The sequence below is a fragment of the Megalops cyprinoides genome, chromosome 7 (genome assembly GCF_013368585.1).
Source record: "Megalops cyprinoides isolate fMegCyp1 chromosome 7, fMegCyp1.pri, whole genome shotgun sequence".
In the NCBI taxonomy this organism is placed as follows: Eukaryota; Metazoa; Chordata; class Actinopteri; order Elopiformes; family Megalopidae; genus Megalops; species Megalops cyprinoides.
This window is the reverse complement of record NC_050589.1, coordinates 13,066,749-13,087,791: the sequence shown is the minus strand read 5'-3', so window position 1 is coordinate 13,087,791 and position 21,043 is coordinate 13,066,749. Positions and strand designations below refer to the sequence as shown.

At 41.3% G+C, this 21,043-nt stretch overlaps 2 protein-coding genes across 2 annotated transcripts; both read right to left on the bottom strand.

Moving 5' to 3' along the window:
* Positions 1-556: 556 nt before the first annotated feature.
* On the bottom strand, positions 557-5,159 carry LOC118780329 (uncharacterized protein DDB_G0290685-like). Its single transcript, XM_036532765.1, has 4 exons — positions 5,084-5,159; positions 3,103-3,927; positions 1,987-2,181; positions 557-1,669 (listed from the first exon to the last, which is right to left on the bottom strand). Exons 2-4 carry the CDS (start codon positions 3,775-3,777, stop codon positions 557-559), a joined length of 1,983 nt encoding a protein of 660 aa, XP_036388658.1. The 5' UTR covers positions 3,778-3,927; positions 5,084-5,159.
* A 4,769-nt stretch (positions 5,160-9,928) lies between these two features.
* On the bottom strand, positions 9,929-19,531 carry lrif1 (ligand dependent nuclear receptor interacting factor 1). The gene is made up of 5 exons (XM_036534439.1): positions 19,445-19,531; positions 18,618-19,157; positions 11,877-13,602; positions 11,104-11,370; positions 9,929-10,790 (listed from the first exon to the last, which is right to left on the bottom strand). The coding sequence occupies exons 2-5, from the start codon at positions 18,695-18,697 to the stop codon at positions 9,978-9,980; spliced, it is 2,886 nt and encodes a 961-aa protein (XP_036390332.1). The 5' UTR covers positions 18,698-19,157; positions 19,445-19,531; the 3' UTR covers positions 9,929-9,977.
* Positions 19,532-21,043: the final 1,512 nt, after the last annotated feature.

The window sequence follows — 21,043 nt, the reverse complement described above, 5'->3', positions numbered from 1 at the left end:
AATTTTCAGGAAAAATACAATGTTGTGACAGTCAACACAGACATTCACACATTTAGAAAAATGAGAACCAGATAACTTTTTCCACATGCTCACCAAGGCAGAATCCTGGCAAAAGTAAATTACAATTTAAGTCCAGAGATTCCACCAACCTGGAACCTTCCTAAAATGACCTTGGTCATTTCCAATCTTTATATCATAAAGAACAAATGAAAATCATTTTCTTGACTCTTTGTTGCTGATAGTGTATTTTTTATATATCTGACATTAAAAGACAATGAGGTATATTCAAACCAACAGTGAGAACAAAACAGTCCCACCACACCCATAACTGGGTTTTAGTGTGCACAGAACCAGAATATATCATTGTAACAGAACTTAAATATATATTCTAAAATTTGACAAAATAATAAAACACTTCTGTCCATACAACGCACTCTGGCCTCTGATTGGCATGGGTGATACATCTTAGCCAATAAGAAGCCAGAGTACCCTGTGGTGAGCAGACAGTGGCTGCTGAGTGGGAGGGCGGTTTCGTTCCACTGCAGGGGTAATCTGCTCAGTCAGGGGGCCGCAGGTTCCTCAGGGCGGCCTCCTTCTCTCTCAGTCGTGCCCGGATGCGGCTGATCTTCTCCTCTCGCGCTGACTGCTCGAAGTCAAACTCAGTGGCATACCGCAGGCTGGGCGCAGCGAGATAAGATGGCATGCTGACCTCCTGGGACCTCCCTCTGCTGCCTCCATCCGCACCCTCATTTCTGCTAACGTCTCCGCCCTGAACCTCAATCTCGCTTAAGTCTCCGCCTTTAACCTCAGCCTCACTAAGGTCTCTGCCCTCAGCATCAACCTCACTTAAGTCTCCATCCTCAGTCCCAAGTTCTTCACAGTCTCCGCCCTCAACAACACACTCACCAGAGTCTCTGCCCTCAACAACACACTCACCAGAGTCTCCGCCCTCAACAACACACTCACCAGAGTCTCCGCCCTCAACAACACACTCACCAGAGTCTCCGCCCTCAGCCACACACTCACCAGAGTCTCCGCCCTCAGCCACACACTCACCAGAGTCTCCGCCCTCAGCCACACACTCACCAGAGTCTCCGCCCTCAGCCACACACCAACCAGAGTCTCCGCCCTCAGCCACACACTCACCAGAGTCTCCGCCCTCAGGCACACACTCACCAGAGTCTCTGCCCTCAGCCACACACTCACCAGAGTCTCCGCCCTCAGCCACACACTCACCAGAGTCTCCACCTTCAGCCACACACTCACCAGATTCTCCGCCCTCAGCCAAACACTCACCAGAGTCTCCACCTTCAGCCACACACTCACCAGATTCTCCGCCCTCAGCCACACACTCACCAGAGTCTCCACCTTCAGCCACACCCTCAACAGAGTCTCCACCCTCAGCCACACCCTCAACAGAGTCTCCACCCTCGCTCTTTTCATTTTCTCTCTTGCCCTCATCCCTTTCTTCTGCTGCTTTATCAGGGTAGACTTGAGAGGGTGGAGCCAGTCTGGCCTTCTTCGTTATTGGTTCTTCAAGCTCTGCCCCTTGTACTTCTTTGTCCCTGTCATGAGCAGGAGCACGCTGCCCTTTGGAACCTCTGCTACAAGGAGACTCTCGTGACAATCCTGCTGACCTCCTGCTTTTCAATGAAGACTTCTGCTGCTCCTGGTCACAACAACATATAAAAAAGGAGAAAAGATAGTTTCAGCTCCCTGAATATGTAAACACAGGCGTGCAGCAAACACACACAACACCAATGTGGGTTTTGAGAATATAAGTCATTCTCCCCTTCTCTCCTTTAAAATAAAAAGACAGAAGAATATTACAGAAACCTAACTTCTACAATGACATAGTACTTATGAAAATATTATCCCTTCTGCAAATACATGGAAAGTACAGCAATATTGTAGAGCTTTGAGAGTTTTTTAAAAGAAAAAAAATTCCCTTGTAAATTCCCTGTAAACTGACATGCAGCCACTTACCGCCACATTGCAAAGCTGGCCAATCAGTTTTTGGTTTCCTGACCTGACCTGCCCAGCTGACCTCAGCCTCTTTAGAGTTGGGTCTGGGAGTTTTGGCAGAGTTACTTGCACCTTCCGCGTGATCCCAAATCTCTGCTCCAGTGCCCTCAGGCCGGGTGCTCTCTCTGCCTGTGGGCTGGAGTGTGTGGGTTGGAGCTGAAAGAGGACGACGCACGTCAGACAACCGCTATAGGGGCCTGCCCCCTCTGAGTTCCCACCTCGGTCACGTCAGCCACCTCCAAACACCGTCCCTCTCACTCCGTCCCAGGGCAGCTCTGGGGGATACACTACATCACAGCTTAGAGGGCACCAGCATCTTGCTTTCACACTGTACCCACAATCAAGGGAACTAATGGGAATTAGCCGCTCTTGTGGATAATTCACGCAAAAACATATAGGGAGAACAGCGTGAATCAGAGAAAGCTTGAGTGACCGCTCAGATGGCCCCATGGCGAGCCAGGCGGTGCTGATGTAACCTACAAACACAGCTAGACAAATGTTTGTTACAGTGCCTTGTGATGAGGGAGAAAACAACGGCTGGCATACCTGGTGAATGTGCATGAGAAATTATTCACCATTAAGTCATTCAACTGATGTATTATTTCACGTCTGAAAACGTGGCTTGGGGGCCATACCGAGCATGACCTTAGATCTAATGCACAAAAACATGATTTATCATCAAGAAGTGCGCAAAATTGCTGTCTAATGGGACAACCTACAAACGAGAACAGCAGAAAATCATGTTTTTCCACCATAAAAGGCATAGCACAGTGAGTGTTAAGTGCTGTTGAATTATTTACATGTGTGAAAAATAGGGTTTGGCATAATATGTCTGTAATACATCAGTAAATGTCATATGGGTATTTCACATGCATTACAGTTCTATTGTTTACAGACAGTCTGAGCAACAATTCTGCTACTGCTGAGCTTTATAAGCAATGAGAAACCATACTGACAGTATGGTCACAGGCATGTGACAGGGTTTTGCCCATTCTAGCTTGCAAACCTAACGGTTTAAAAGACATTTGTTCTGAGGTTTGGAGGTTTGAAAGGCATATTTGTTGATGACAAAGTTACCTTGTCAGGAGGTGGGGGAGGCTTGCTGCTGTCTGAGACTGTCTCGCGCCCCTCTAGCGCGCAGGGGGTAGGCTGTTGGGGGAGGGCATCAGGAGTAGGACCCTGCTCCGCACTCTTCTGGCCCGGCGCCGCCTTCATGATGGAGAGGAAGATCCGGCCTCTGTGGATGATGATGGAGTCCTGGCTGAAGCACAGGGGGTGGCCATGCAGGAGGGGGGCGGGGCTGCAGACTGTGACTGCCCCTTCCCCTTCCTGGGGGCAGCAGCTGTCCTGTGACATGAACTCTTGAAGAACCCTGAAGGCCTTCCAGTTGGAGCAGGCCACAGGAAGCCAGCACTGGCCCTTCTGCCCCACGGAGGGAGACGTGCAAGAGGCGGCAGCCGTGGTCAGCCGGTCCCGGGCACCATCACTGGAGCCGACAGGCACACGGGCGTGGGAGCCCTTCTCGCGGACGACAACGGGCGATATGCACGTGACCATCATGGAGCTGCCGTCTGGGGACGTGGGTGTGGAGAACGGACCCATCTTCTTCACGATGGTGGGGGGGAGGGTCTGTGCGGGGACTGACGTCACGCCGGCATCCTTGGGGACATAGATCTCGAAGGTGTCCATGCATGTCTGCGGGCTATCCATGTGCTGTGTGCCCTCACTGGGCATGTTAGGTTTTGTGCTCATTCTGCCCTCTAGTGCCCCCTACTGTCCAGACTGCATCAGCTGCAGAGTCTGCAAAGTGGGAAAGTCCACTTCAGCCAGTTTAAGATTCATGAACAGTGACACACCAGTGACTTCTGTTAGGCTCTTCCCTTCAATCCAGAACTTCTTGCTCTGAAAAACAAAAGAGCTTCCTTTATTCACTGCTTCTGCCGGCGTGCTTGCCTGTATGCACTGAATAAGTAAAAAATCTACCGTGGAAGACCACTTCACTTAAAATGGGCTTATTTTACCCCATTAAACGCATTTCACAAGTAATGATTAGACGAAAAACTATTTAATTTCAATGCTGCAGCACACGGCGCTCCAGCGACACGCAGTCGCACACACACAACCGCAACAAACCGTAGGTAAAAACGCTAGTCGGACAGCCTTTCCCAAAGGCATCTGGCCCACAGATTGTTCTTAAACGTCTTTTTAAAATGCATTTCCTTTTGTGTGCTAGGTCAGTGCCTAACAACGGTGACTGGTGGCTGCCAGCTTTTCAATAAAGGAAATACGTGGCAAAAGTGAAGCTAACTAGCTAGATCTAGCTAGTTTAAAATTTGTAAAAGAAACGTAAAATTCTGCCGCCAAATTTGCTGTGCGTACATTTGTGGAATAGAAGCGTTTTAGCTATCGCTAGCGTACTAAAGAAACAAATGGATAAATTCTCAGATTTCAGTAGACTTGGCATTTCATATGCGAAGTACAATCTGTAAGCCATCTGTGTGTCATTGCTGGACTTGGATTAGTTCTACAGTCGATACATACTTCAACGTGACTATAGTTACTAAACGTAACTGGATATCGGACCAAATGTCAACACATAGCTAACGTTAGACAAGCTGATGAAAGACAGGCTACGTTTACTGTTCAAAGTTCCACATTATTCCGACTGTAAAATGTAGCTAGCTAATTAGCGATGGGAAAACAGGGAGTATTTAGCAATCTGGCTAGTTATCTGCCTGCAATGAATAAAGGAAATGAATAAACTCATTTATTATTTTGCAAAATACGAACTAAAACTGATGCACTGGCCAGGTAATGACTACACAGCTAAGTAGCCAGTGTACCGATGCTGTCGACGTCAATGTTGCCTTGCCTGAGCAACAAGCGAGACAACGAGTTAGGGAGTCGAGATGCTTCATGGCTGCCCGAACAACTATCGATCGTTAGGTAAGTTATTAGGCCCAAGTATCCCCAAATCATTGGTCGACGGCACACAGTTAACCAGCTATCTGGATTTGCTAGCTACGAGCATTTTGGAAAACCGCCAGTCTTGACGTACCTAACCTATCCCACCAGCTCTTGCTTATTCGATCCGCAAATGTGCGACTTCCTCCCGCAAAAATACGCCAGCTCCATTTACAAAGACGAGTGAGGTTGATCCCGGAAGCACAATAACTCCAACATTACCCCCGAAATATCTCCGCCGCTACAGTTCTTCTTCTTGGGAATTGTTTACTAAATTTTAACGAAGTGCATGTCGCCTCCTACTGTGTACTGGAGTGTAGCGCCAGATTGGAAGTCAAAAGTCAGGTTTTGGATTCCCTCGTCCCGTGAAAAAGGCCAGGTCTGCAGTGACGAAAATCTAATAGATTCTCATGTAGATTATCTGTGAGGTCTCTACTCTGTATAGTGGCTAACTCATTCAGTTTATGCATATGATTTTATGCGTTCTAACCTCAGTTTAACTGATTTTATGAATACTAGTTTATCCCGTTTTCCCCAAACACAGAAATGTAAGACATCCTTTGAGCTTTTTTTTTTTTTTTTAAATCAGATAAATGTAAGTATATAAGTATAAATAATAACCATTAGAAGAGTTTGTTAATGGTACTGTATTTGGTGTGTATGAAATGTTTTATGATTTTTAGTTTAATGATCAAAGTTATATATCTACCAACTTGTATGTTGTGACACAAGAAACAGTTTAGTAAGGCAGTACAGTGCAGTTTACCTGTACGTTCACACCGGGAGCGGCGAGAGCGTCAAATTCGCTCTGGCTGCCCTGCCAACAACGCTGTCGAAGAAGTGAACGTTCTGACGTAGATGAAATAGGCGGCTACAAAAGTGGGAGTGTTGATTTTGCTGGTAAACGTGAGAATGAAAAAGGCATAAATAGAAAACAATGAGAAATCAAACCACCTGGGGATTACGAGGTACCTTTGTTAAACATTTTCATGTATTCATTATTAATGCAATTTGTTTAATGTGCATGTGTGTTTTGAGCTCTTTCATGGATTCTACCATTACCATAAAAAACAGCAAGCTGTGACAGATGTATAGTTTTTGGACCAGTTTTGCCATCTCAACATCTATTTCCACATTGGTTTATGATTGTAGCTATAACTGTTCTGAGGTGTAGACATTCTTTAACACAATATAGTATTACAGGGGAGTACACATTTCAAACAACTACAGCTTCTGTTCAGAGATGCACACACAGGCATGATTACTGCTAAGAGAAATAGGCCATTAGTGCAGGTATTTTGACAGCCAAAGCAGCCACTGGCGCTATTGGTGGAAGAAATGAAGACTGGTGGATTATGTTGTGACCTGGGAATTGCAGGGTGCAGGGGAAAGTATTAGAAACTGGGGAGAGCAACAATGTGGATATGGCTGTGTCCTGTCATGCCTGCTTGGTTCTCATAGTGTACTACTTGAGACAACCCGAGCTCAAGCAAACTCTCTTACATTTTTTACAGACTGCACTTTTGAGTGAGTAAATGTAACGAGACCCCTTCAAAGTGTAAAGCATCACACATGACCGAGGGGGTGGCAGGGAGGCATGAGGCACAGGATAGCCAGAGCAGGTGGTGACTTTTTTTTTTACCACAGGCGCAGAAAACAAAAGTGTGGAAAGCAAACAAAACAAAAAATGAAGACATGAATATATGTACACTATAACAGAAACATACATAAAATCAGATGATGCAATACCCTGCACACAGACCCTTCTCCCTCTGTAAACTCGGTCACTGTGGTTCTCCACATTTTTCAGAGGAAATAAAAACAAAACCAGAAAAAGACGGTTAATTGGGAAAAAAAATGGAAAATTACTCCCTGCCCCCAGGAAAAGATGGTCAAGAAACTCCTAGAAAATAATAATACAAAAGATAACATTGGTGTAACACAAGGTATCAGTTCATCTAAACACTTTCATCAGAATAGCTTCATTCTATAGCCAGTTATGTAGACAGGGGATGGAAATATTGGCCCCAGGCAAATTGAGTGGAAACCCTTCTTCTGAGAGTGGATGGTACAGCAATGGTCTAGGCATCACATTTATTCATTTGGCACACGCTTTTATCCAAAGTGACACAGCGGAAGAGCTGTTAGTGTTGGTGGTAGCTGGTAGCTGGTAGTGTTTTTGTGCCATGATGTGATGGGACCACCAGGTACTGTTCGGTAGCAGAGCATAGTGGCAGGGAACGAACACTGGCTTGTAGTAGAGGGTTCAGGTAGGTAGGTGCAGCTCTGTTGGTTGTTCTGAACACAGGTAATAAGGCCTTGTACTTGATGTGGGCAGCTACAGGGAACCAGTGGAGCAAGACAAAGAGAGGTATAATGTAGGTCCTCTTTGGCTGGTTTAAAACCAGTCACGCGCCCATATTTTTATTCAACAGCAGAGGTGTAATGGTGCATGCAGGAAGGCCAGCCAAGTGAGCATTGCAGGAGTCCAGTCTTGAGATGACAATAGCCTTGACAGGGAGCTGTGCAGAATACTCAGATAGGTAGGGCCTAATTTTCCTGATGTTGTACAGCGCAAATCTGCATGATCTGGCTGTCATCACATGTGGTCCTTAAAGTTTAGCTGGTCATCAAACAATACCCCCAGGTTCCTTGCAGACCTAGAAGACGTTAATGTTGTTGAGCTAAGCTGTATGTTGATGTTGTGTTGAATGGGCGGGCTGGTTGGGATGAAGAGGAGCTCTGTCTTAGACAGGTTGAGTTGAAGGTGGCATTCCTTCATCTGGGCTGAGATGTCCGAGAGGCAGATAGAGATTCGTGTTGAGACCATGGGGTCATCAGGATGGAATGAGAAGTAGAGCTGGGTGTCATTGGTATAGCAATGGTAGGAGAAGCCTTGTGCCTGAATGATTGGGCCCAGTGAGGTTGTGTACAGTAAGATGAGGAGGGGGCCAAGCATCAATCCCTGAGGTACGCCAGTGGTTAGCCAATGTGACTTAGATACCCTGCCCCTCTAAGAAACCTTGAAGGACCTACCAGTTAGGATCTACCTGTGAGGTATGACTCAAACCAGCGGAGTGGGGCGCCGGTGATACCCAGATCAGTGAGAATGGACAGAAGAATCCGGTGATTCACTGTGTCAGCAAGGCAGCAGGCAGGTCTAGCAGAATGAGGGCCGATGACCTAGCTCTTGCCAACATAGCTAGTGGTCATGTTGACCAGTCATCTTGACAACAAGAGCTTCAAAGCTAGAAAACATGTATCCAGTTTGCCATATTAAGCAAATATCGGAGTCAAAGACTGTTGCCATGCCACTCCATGGCCCAATACGAGTTGTTGGCAATCCATCAGGGCTGGATTCATTAAGAGCAATGTTTTTGTTCGGTCTACAACAGATCTCCTGATTTCCGGAACGTATAGTGAGATATCCACCAGACTGGTGACCTAACATTACAAAGCGAACAATAAAAACTTAACTTCTTGTTATAATAAATGTATAATTAATAATAAATTATGTGTACCAGTAGCACCATTTGGATGGCTACGTCTGATTTTTTTATAGGCTACCCAAAAGTACAATAGCTATGTTCGCTATGAGAATGCGTGCTATGAGAAAGCGTCTGTCACAGACAATCTCTTGTTGTGTGCAACATGTGTGAAAGTGCAACTCCGGCCAATTTCCGGACCTGATTCTCCGCACTTTGGAGTTCATATGTGAAAACGGCTTAGGATATCTGAAACCTACCTTGTTATCTGATTATTTCATGTACAAGATCAGACTTGGAGGATAGTGTTCTAATATTCAGTAACGCTATTTTCAGACATTTGAGTTTTTGTAGGACTTCTCTAGTCATTTTAAGTCAGCTTTGCTATGAGCAAACAATGCAAGCATTGCTCTCTCAAATTCATTGTATAGCTTGCTGGCAAGTAGCTTGTAAGAAACATGGCATTACTAATATACAATTATTTCAACTGGAAAACTGGAAAAATGCCAGGTAATCTTATCTTCCCACCAACCAATGCTTGCTCCATCTATCTGGTTTAGTTCTTTAAATTGTACTTTCACTGCAGATGGTAACTGACCACTTGGATGATACTGATTTAGTGCTATCTGAGAAAAACTAATTGCCCAAAATTTTACTAATTTGTCAACAAGAAGTAATTTTTCTACATGTCCCACACTTCTAAAGAAAAAAAATTCTATTGTATCATTTTTTCCAATGTTACTTACCTTATAAGTGGTAGAAAATGTCCACTGTCATGCCAACCCACAATAATAATAATAATAATAATAATGAACTTTTTCAACTTGGTCTATAGGTGGCAACAACCAGCGTACTGTACTACTCTCTGGTTGGCAGCACCATCTACTGTCAGAAAAGCAAAGCGTCTCGAATTCAGTAGACTTTTGAAATTCGACTGACATGCTTCTATAAATTCACAATGAAATTCTGATTTGCTTTCTTTTCATAAATTGCAACACTTTTAATGTGCTGATGTAATGCATATATAGCAAAATAATAAAGGTTAAATTATTTGCTTGAGGGATACAAGTATAGCCCATATACTTGAAGACTGTCCACAATTCTGCCCCACAACGTAGAAACAAAAAATACATGTACAAAGCTGACAACCCAAACCAACACACAATTATGTCAATAACCTTACACATTTATTTGAAAAGTGTATGTTATAATATTTTGATAGAACCAAAATAACTTACTCTCATTTAAATAACGAAAGCATTTCCCACAACACATTACAGAATTTGAATAACAACCTTTTAAAAATTGCCTGGTCTGGTACTTTTAAAGAACCTACCTAAAAATTATTCTGTAACAATTCTGTAACTGAATAAATTCATAGCAAAATTGAAAAAGACACTGACAGGACAGAACTGTGCCCTCATAAATAAGCTTATTAAATACATAAATTACATACATTGCATTAAACATGTGGAACAATATCAACATGAAAACAATTATCAATTACATCATGTTCTTTCTGATCATTTCAAGGGCTGCTTCCTTTTCTTTTAGAAGTTCCTTCAGCCGTTTGATTTTTTCATGTCGCTTGATTTCATCTGAGTCCATAGGTGTTGAATTGAAAACATCGCCACCTGGAGGTTCACCTGTGATACTGTAGCTTGGTTCACTCAAGGTGGACGGGCAGCATATCTCCATAGAATCTGGCTCTTCACCTTCCCCACAGGTATTAAATGGCTCTTCTTCATCTTGCATAGCTACCTCTGGGGACATTTCAGCTTTGATCTCACTGTCATAATTTCTACTGATCTGTATCTCAGAAGAACTGGAGTCGTCCTTTGGAACTGGTGAGATGTCCGTGCTTTCTGCCTCTGGGATCTTGTTGGCTAACGTCACCGCCAGAACTCTGCTTTGCTTCCCTTTTCCTTTCCGAGACTTTGACTGCACGGCCTTGGGTTTTGGGATGCTATTGGACGTTGTGGTTTGGTCCTCCATACAAACCTTGGCTTGCTGGATGACATTTGGTGGCATGTCTTTTGTCACTTCTGCTAGACTGCTGCTAGAGGTTGAGTCTTTCTCCACATTTTTCTCCAGCACTGAGTTTTCTAAAGGCTGAACTGAAGCGTCACTCCCTGCAGAAGGACTGATGGCTTGCCTTTCTTTAGTTGTTTTTGCACTTGTGTCTGTGCTGCAAGATGGTCTTAAGACAGCCCCTGAATCTGTAACCACTTCAGCAGCATCCTCAGGGGCCTCCACTTTCTTTCGTTTAGGGTCATGAGGATTGCTGCATTCTGCTTTTCCCTTCATAGATGAAACCTGTAAAATACAGGAAACTTGTGTTCTAAAAAGAACTTTCCAGTGTTCAGTGGCGTCTCATCTATCAGTGTTTTTTGGACAATTTTGGACAAATTCTCTCATCAAATGTGAGAGATACTCAAATGGACTGTGGTTACCAACAGCTATAATTACTTTTTCAATTGTTTCAAATGTTTCAATGTCAAATGTAACACTTACGGTGTTCAATACCTCTTTCATGTTAATGTTTTTTATCTGCTGTTATTTCATACACGATTATGACAATAAAAAATGCAAACAAATCCCAGTTTCATTTAAGAAATAGAAATTTTACCTGAGTTTCAATAATCTTTTTCGTTTTCAGTTCAATCCGTGACCCCTGGATCAGCTTGCGGATACCATCTAATGTACGCTTGTTGATTGAGCCAATTTTTGGCCCTTTCTTCGGAACTACCTTGGATTCTGTAGAATTAATCCTTTGTAAACAAATCTTAACATCGGATCTGATTCCGAATCTCTGTTTCAGCTGAAGATCCAGGTCAGGATGGTCCTTCTGCTCTGGAACAACTACATGGTGATCCAAACCTACACCAACAGTGCTCTGTGAAAAGAAAGAAAACAAATGAGACACACACTTACAGTATCTGCTGATTCTCTGTGTTTTGTGCACTTCTGCAGCTGTGTGTAATTTTTCAGTGCAAAAACATAACTACAAATGGAAGACCGCCTATCTTAAGTCACTTCTCACTTACTCAAAATGTGGAAATAGTTCAACAAATAAAACTATTTTAGCTATCCAATCGAATAAGCAGTTATGATTAAACACGTGTGGCTTACGAGCAGATGATACAATGCTTTAAGAGCCAGAAACCTTGAGGCTTCCACATTTTCACCTGCTTACAACTGTGTAGTCAGTTATATATTGATGAAAATAGTTCAACAGCCGAAATGGTAGTATAATTCAAATTTTTTTAAAAAAGTATTTTAGTAAAATGAAATGATTAACACAACATCATCTAGCATATTTTCAAATATTATGTGTGCAGTTTTATTTTGTTCCATACAAACTTTCAGCAAACAAAAAAGATATAAGGAAATATGGATTACCTCCCCAAGTTTAGCAGGTACGGTTGGAACAGTTTCCTGTTCAGATTCATTATCCTTCCCTTGACTGGTTTCCATGTTCTGGCTACTTTCTGCATCCTGACCAATAATGGTCTCTTGATTAGGTTCACTCTCCCGGCATGGTCCATCTTCCTGACCACCTCCCATTTCGTGGCCAGTTTCCGCATTGTTTACTTTCTCCTGACTATGTTCCTTATCCTGGACAACTTCACTTTCATGGTCCCCGGGTTCAGATGTCGATTTGGGTGGGATATATGAGACGAATATGACATTGCAGTCATCATCTTCCTCAGCTGCAGACTGACTGATGGCTGACTGAGGCAGGCTGTTGTTGGGTTGAATCTGGCTCACATCGTTATCCTGGGGATCATCGTCACACAAATCGATTATTTCATCTGGTCCATCGTTGATAAGAATGCGCCCGCTACCTTGTCTAAATGAAGCTGTTGTTTGCAGTCCGGGATAAGCACTAGACAACAGCTTCGGTGGTGAGGTCTTATCTGCCTCATTAATGTTACCATCCCCCGTCGTGTGCCTGGAAGGGCTGTGGACTATTCTACTAACTGTATGAACCGAATCCTCACCAAATTCAGGTGTTTTCTTGGCCACAAAATACACCTTCCCATTGCACATGACTAATGCATTATCCTTCCCTGGTCCAGCTCGCGTGGGATTGTGCTGTGGAGAGGCTGGCTTTGTTGCAGCGTTTTGCCCTGCACTGTTAGCCTTCTCCATCTGGGCCAGAGCTTTCAGAATCTCTGAAGTCATGGAGGAGGAATTCTGGGGAACAAGGCATGGAGCATCTGAGTCAGAATGTTCTTGAACTACCCACTTTATTGGAGTGACTGGATCTTGGGTTTCCTTAGTAAGAGATTTTAACGGTTGGGTTGGGCTTGCAGGAGGACATGTTGGCAACGGCTGACCAGAAGGCTTTGGCAATCGATTGACTGGGGTGGATGCAGGGCAGACTGCTGGAGCCTGCTGTGAAGCGCCCAGTTTCATGGTGTTTACTGGTGACACATACACAACAGTTGGTAGATTCGTCATGGTATTGGAGGCACCTGAAGCACTACTGACTGGTGGAGTTAATATCCGTTTCTTAACGGCCTGAGGAAGTGCAGAAGCAGGGAGTGTTTTTACTTGTGCATTGGGTGGTATTTGAAGGTAATGTCCATTTGGAAGCACTGGTGATTTCACAGTGACCGGCAACTGTTTCTTATTGAAAAGTGTCAGTGTCTTCCCACAGTTCAGCACAGGCGGTGCCACAGGCAAAACGTTTTGGGCCACTTTAGTGGCAACTATGGGAACCTGAACCTGTATTGGGGTATTGGCCGATACAGTCACTCTCTCATGAACCTGTATTGGGGTGCTAGCTGATACAGTCATTCTCTCATGGTATTTTCCTGTTCCACTAACTGGGTTCAGCATAACGTTCACATCTGGTGGTCTTTTTAGAATGTACCTCCCATTGACAGTGGGCTGAAGAATGGGAACATTACTCTGGGAAACTGGGTTAGGAGAGAGGTGAATGGGGCGGGCATACAGTCTTTGCGGCTCCACATCAGCTTTTTTATAAGTGTTTGGTAGATTATTGCTGTTCTGCATTCGAACAAACTGTCCATTGACTCTCTGAACTGGTATTAGCTTCATTACGTTCTTTCCGTCAGCACCCACAGCAGGCATTGCTTGGTAAAAGACGCCTGTTCCGCTAAGAGGAGGAAAAAGAAAACATCTGTAAATGTATCTATAGTTGGAACCAAGGGTGAGTTTATACAGCCATGCGTCGCTCAATGTCCACAATACGTTCTGTGAAATAGGACGTTATGTGATTTAGACGCTGTGCGAACACCATACTATGTACCTAGCAAACCTATGCACGAGATTGGATGCTGCTGCCTACAATAGGGCTGGGCCGATGGACGATGGCATCGTCACTTATGGCTGACAGACATCAGGATGTTGAGCCGGCATCGTGATTTTAAACCCCCCCAATCCACACAGACAGCAGGGCGCACACACACATTATAATTCCAGTGTCTCTGCTATAACATAGAAAAATATATTTATTACTTATTTGTGGGGATATCCTCGGGGATCAACTTGAGCTGTAGAACTGATGAATATGTATTTCAAGGAGTGTCAGCCAGAGAGCACAAAAATGAAGGATGGGTTTATTCTAATTATTATATTAGCTCCTTGTGCCTGTTTAAAGAAAACAGCTTATACCGCCCAGTGAAAGCATGTTTTAACCAGCCAATTCAGTAGACATCGCCCAACCCTAGCCTATGAGTCGAAGCATACACTGTTATAAGGTAAACTTTTTATTGTAAGTACGGAAAGTTCACATTAAAACGATAGAAAGTACAGTACAGTACATACATAAAACATTAGCATAGGCGTTTATAATAACTATCAAGACATATGTATTATATGGTATACTATGTACTGTACCATTATACGCCTGGCAGCGCAATCGCTTTATTTCCATGAGACACGAGATACATGTGTTGTGTGCGGGAAGCGTTGCCTTCACTATATCCGGTTACGTCCGCTACGTCCTGTTCTGTGATCGGGATTTTTAAACTTTATTATAACCTGGACTACGTACGTATATGCGAACGGTTGTCCGAATGGACGTTAAGCTGCACATGACTGTATACAAATACTAGTACATTACATCTGCATTACAATACAAAACATTATGCAGTTTTCTTAATCATCTGCTGTTTCCTGTGATATGATATTTAAATTTATACAGCCTTGTTCCTTATGTGTATAAAGACTTTTTTTTGCAAAACTGAACCACAACTGGAAAGCAGTATTACGTTAATATCTGATAAAAGCTGCTTGAGAGCAGCAACAATACATAACCTTTTTTGGAAACTGTACAACTTGCATAACATTGTTACATTTCAGGTACCCTCTGACCAGTTCAACAAATGAGAGGTGAAAGAAAAATTTCTCAACAGCTGTCAAAACATAAACCACAGTAGGTTAGCAAGTGACAGTCACTTTCTATCTGCTGAGTCAAATATGATTTTATACTGTGCCGTTTGGCTTTTTTTTTTCATTTCACAATTTAATGATCACCTTGTGTTCCCCTGGGACACAGCCATGTAACCCCAGAGGTACATGTACCCAAGGCTCAGAAACAATTGTAATTTTATACTGTCATTTACTCCTCCACCTCCAGGTGTCACTACACCCTCCTGTAAAGTTTATGAAGAACCATGCAAGAACCAACTGATTTTGAAAGAGGTACAGGGACAAATTTGCCATAAAAGCAAATTTTTCTGATTTTTTAAAAATTTTACTCTTTTTATGAGGTACACACAATCAGAATACTCATCATCTTGCAAGAATACTCACATGAACCTATCCGTCAATGACTCAATTTTAAAATATTACTTCAAGATATGCTTTTGGTAATATGGAGTCTTCTGGCTACATCATTTGAAAACCTATTTTTTATTCCCCTTACTGCCTTTTGTGTGCATCCACAACCTCAAACAGGATCACTGTATATACATATATTTAATTTTCACATTTTCACTCAGCTGATTTGCCATGAGCTCGATCCAACACATGGCAAAATCACCTCAGAATATCTTTGGTTTTATAATACTTTTAAAAACGGTAAATGCTTTATCAATTGCGGAAGTACTATTTCCGTTACTGTTTTTGGAAACATTATTACATAACATTACATGTGAATAAATATTAATAATAAGGGTTGCAACAACACAATTAGCAACAGTTCCATACTGTCATGGTATTTTCAACAAAATTTGAATTAAATTATGACTGAACACAATTCCTTGTTTATTTCTGAGGTATAAAATGTGACAAAAACATTTTTTCGTTAAAACTGTACACATAAACATATTGTATTGTTTTCATCGCAAGTTATGGAATCTCTTGTTATAAAAATTTCTAAAATAACAAATAACAGTGTCAAAACTGAGCTTTTAAAGGCAGATGCCCACATTCAGACTGGCCTTTCCAGTGCAAGCAAAGACTGCACAAGTTTACTTGTTTATTGCGCCCTCTGCTGTTCACACAATGTAATTAAAACCGAATACAGTGCATTTTGTCTGTAGCCTACTCGGTCGATTAGAAGCATAATGATAGAAACAGATTGCAGCAGAACCATTTTTTTTTCAGATCCATGGTGCTTATCGTCCATATTTAAATCACAATATAGCGTTTCACGATATACTTACACCTCTTATATTTATCACATTTTACTGATTTCTACCAAAATTTTATAAAATGAAACTACTAATTAGTATTAATGTAGTAAACAGTGCCCTCTACTAGTGAAACCCTGAGGAGCATCTGCATGAACACAGACTATGCATTTATATTCCAACTAAATAATTTCCAGTTTTATAAATTTAACATTCGTAACACAAATTTTGTCCAGCTAGCTAATCCGTAACTAAGTAACACATTACAACATTAGTTCACTGTTGCTTGTACCTGCATAATACTGATGAATGTATTTCTTCCATGGGGCACATGTAGTTAGATAAGTCACTTAAGTGCAGGCTGATCTCTACGGCCTAGTTTTGAAACCAGCCATGTCAGATGCAGAAGCACAACCCACTACGGCAAAACAAACTGGCCTCGTTCCACTGGGGGAGGTCAGTGTGCATTATGGGATTGCATTTGTCAGCTCCAAATATTTAATTAACATCAAAACCAGGTTGTTAGCTATCAAACTAGCAAGCTTAATGTTTTGGTGTGATATTAGTGCTATATAACAATTAAAATAAATAAATAGTAGTGGCATTTTGCATTATCTGTTTTGATTATTGGTGCCAATGTTCCCTTCCATCAGCCTGGGAAATTGGGAAATGATTGGGAATTCCACAATATACTTTTGACAATGCACCTCAGAGGTAGCAGTCCGCTTTTAGGCAATATTTTAGATGAGGATATTCATCAGAACCCACTTCTGGCACATTCTGCTAATGACATGTCCATAATATAAAACTCAACAATAAGATTGTTTTTTTTAAAAAAGAAATTGAACTGCATCAAGTATTTTTTTAAAACCGAACATTTTGCGGGGTGAACAAAATCCTTCAGTGTTCTATCATATTCCAGTGTGTTCACATTGAAATTTTCCCATTGGCTACTCTGGATAAAATGTTCCGAATGTGAATGTTCTGTCACGTGCAGCTGACATCACAATAGGCCTGATACAGACACACAGTTTCCAGTTCTAGGTGATGTTGTTTTACTGGATCTTATACAATTTATAGGTCCATTCCAAGCGAAAGCATCTCCATCCTGGAAAAGATATAGGCCTAAACTTCATAGCAATCAGCCAATTTGCAACTAATCTCATCAGTGACTCAATGCCTTTCATGCAGTAATTACAAAAGGGTTTGCATTTGCTTCATTTCACAAGAAGAGAATGATATACCTTGAGCAGTTAACTAGGTAGCACAAACACATTCAATTTGCTAGGAGACAGCCAGCTACCAAACTATTAACATTACTGTGAGCACACCAACGTCACATCCAGATCTGAACATATCTACTAAAAGCACAAAATGGAAAACATACAATAGCAGGACCATAATTTACAGTAAATGTACACAGCAATGGTAAATTTAAGAGGTGGGACTACTATCTGTATTATTATTATTAATAATACAGATATAATACAGGCATTATTGACACATTAATGAAATGATAAATACTGCATAATGCAAAAGAATATGCTTCTGGATAACCAGAAATCATCAGTATTTCAAAATATTGTTCAAGATATTTTTGACGGACAAAATAGGTTTGTATAGAGAGTATTAACATCTGTAGATAAAAAAATTCCCAAAAATGAATACACTGATCATCAGTTTCATCAGATGTAGGCTTATGTCCAAACCTGTCCAAAAATGACAACAATGTAATCTCAAGTTTAAGTTTATTGTCACCTGAGATGAGTCCATAAAATTAAATAACTAAATGTTGAATAACATTTGTGAATATAATTATAGGTGACTTTGCATCCAATCCATTTTGTTTTTTGTATTTTTTTAAGTATCTATATTTTATTCCACAAAATAAGACCAAATATGTTATTCCTGTAAAATATAACATAGGGAAGAGTCACTCTGGATTCAAGATTGATGGGTCGTATGGTTGTTTAAGAAATACAGCTTCTTACTTCAAGGCATGTCTGCAGTAACAAAATAACACGGCTGGAGATGTCACTGAAAACAATTCGTTGGGATTTACGTCAGAGTATTCAACTTCGAGCTGTAACTAAAAGGCCAGCACTGGTCAAAAATGCACTCATCAATATTATGTAGAGGTAAAAGCAATGTGGTTAAAGACTTGTATACTTTAGGTATCTACTAAATAAAATAACTAACCAATCACTGTAACGAAGAAGAATGTCGCTAGCTAAAAAATAACCATGAAAACACACCACAACAGTTATGGGCGTGATTGGCAGGAGAGTTCCAAAAGTAGCCAACGATATAAGCGTTAGTTAATGCATTCGGATTGGGTGACATCAGAGGTCTTCTCTTACCAAAAACTGACAGCATAAGAACAAAAAGACACTCTTTCCTTTATGTTCCTCTCAAATTTAGGGAACAAGAAACGAACGTGACACAGGAAAACAATACTATTCATTAAAGATAACTAACTAGACAACGCCAACTAGCTGCATTTGCCTAACATGACAACTAGATAGCAACTTACCTTTGATTTGCACTGGGTGATGTCATTTGTTTGTCGTTTTGTTTGGGTGGTACTGCCACTTTCACGTAGTTGTTCATCATGATGTAACGTAATCGAACCAGCTAGCTAGCAATATTAATGTTACCACCTGCAGGTCTGGTCTGTAAAATCGTATTACCTTTCAGGTTACCGTGTAATACACTGAGTTTCTCGGTAAAACCATTTCGCTAACAAAAAACAGCGTCAATACTTCTACCTAGAAATATTCACATCACCGCGTATTCCGTAGTTATGGAATAACAAAACCCTTTCCCGTTTTCATTTCAAGAAGTTAGACGGCTTGTGGATTTATCCTTTGCCTTTTTAGTTTGCACAACCAAAAAGATGTGACCTGCCTTGCGCTTCAAGGTGCAGTTCCTCGATTTGCCTTTAGAGCTCCGACCAAAACAAGGGGCGCTTTCGAAAGCTTTTTTGTCGTTTTAAACGTTTCAATCTAACTAGCAATAGCCGAGTCTATGAGAACCTCCACGCAAATCAAAGATCCACCTTTAGGCTGATAACCTGAAAGATAAAAAAGAAAACAAATACTGTTTGGTGACATGATCAGCCAGTCTTCATTGTTCACAACAGCAACTTCATCCTTCTTGTGTCAGTGACGTATTTCACATCCACCCTAACGCCATGTTTGCTACCGAATCCATGTAACGCTCGTCTTGCTGTAGATCTGCAAGCAAATAGTAGCCTACTATGTAATCTACGTAACGTATGAATATAATTTCACTGCAGGGCACGATATAATGCGTGTAACAGTAGAGGGGTATCTGAGTAATACTGCAAATTCCACTTACCTCTAAAAATACCTATTGTGTACTTTAGTTTATCGTGAATCAGTTTACATAACCAACCTATCGTAACGTATTTTCTACTACCCATAATACGCCTTTATTCTGATTGACCTGGATGTGATACGCGGATAACTAATCAGAACTGACTACTTCCGGGACAGTGTCACCTTCTTCCTGTTTGAAACGGAGACATCTACTGCCGAGTTGTGGGAGTTGCACCTTCTCAGTGATCGTTGCTGCCGAGAAGCATAAGTTTAAACGTGAGGGGTTTCACAGCGTTCTGAGATGCAGCATCAAAACTGTCACTGCTGCAGTCATTAATTTATTTAGAAAATTAAATCACACCGTATTAGAAGTCAGGGATCAAACTGCGATGATAACGATCGCTAACGAATTCAAAATGTCAAATCATTATTATTCATGCAGATTTTGTCAGTTTAACAGTCATCATATTGCATAGCATAAGCATTTACTGTTACTTTTTTGTCTCATTGTAAAATGTTTGCTTTTTATAATGAAGACTGTATCATTCATTACTTATAGCAACTTTCTCGATATACAATAAAATCAGGCTTGTGGTCACCATGCAAAACCATTCATCTCTTTATCTGTGTCTGTCTTATGTACTAACTAAGCCAGAAATCATGGTTTAATAAGTGGTCTTGGAGTGGCAAGTCATAAGCATCATTGCATTGGTAAATAGTTTTTATTTTTATTTATTGATTTATCTATTTATTTTTGCTTTTGTGTTTAATTCATGGTATAAGTGTGATGTTTTTTGCTATTTATTTGAGAAACATTTACATAGAGAGGTGTAGATAGGTTCAGATGCTATTGTGGTATCTATGTTCAGTTTCTCTTCAATCTTTCTTAGCTGTGCGGAGCTTAAGTTTAAGTGCAGTTGGTTCACTAACTAATGAATTGGACACCGGCCATTGCATTTTATTGTTTTCTGATTTCCAGGTTCACATTGTTTGGAGTTGAGTCAAGGAAATGGATGTGTCTACACTACCTTTATTTATTCATCAAAGCCACTGTAAAAGCTGCCATTTTCCTGTTTGTGTTTAAAACTGTGTTCCTGAGGCTGGTTCTTCGCTCTGGGTATCAAAGACAGTAAAGGTTTCCAAATCCATCATCTCTGAAACATGTGATAGTGGCTGGAAACCCACAGAGGCTGAAACATTGGTTTATTTCTATGGGAGTATAGATGGATATGTCAACAGGGTTCCCTCTTCTCTCTGGAGCAGTGCCCTCTAAAGGCTGGTGAAGTATCTGTAATGTCCCTTCATTACATCTGTGGGGATATGCTCTGTCCAGCCCTATATAAGCCTGTTTGATGCACTAAATATAATTAAAATATTGGTAAAAAATCTAAAACCTGATCTGAATTTTAACATTAAATAAACACTAATACCACTAATTACTAATTATGCTAGCTGCAATTTTTTTTTAACAATATAGTTATTATGACATTAAGATACATGCCCTGTAGACATTTTACCAAGAAAAATATAGTTCATTAGTGATTTCTTGACCTATTTTTTGTATTGGAAAAAGAAAAGCACAACTGAAGAAGATTACACTGCAATAATGAAATTATTT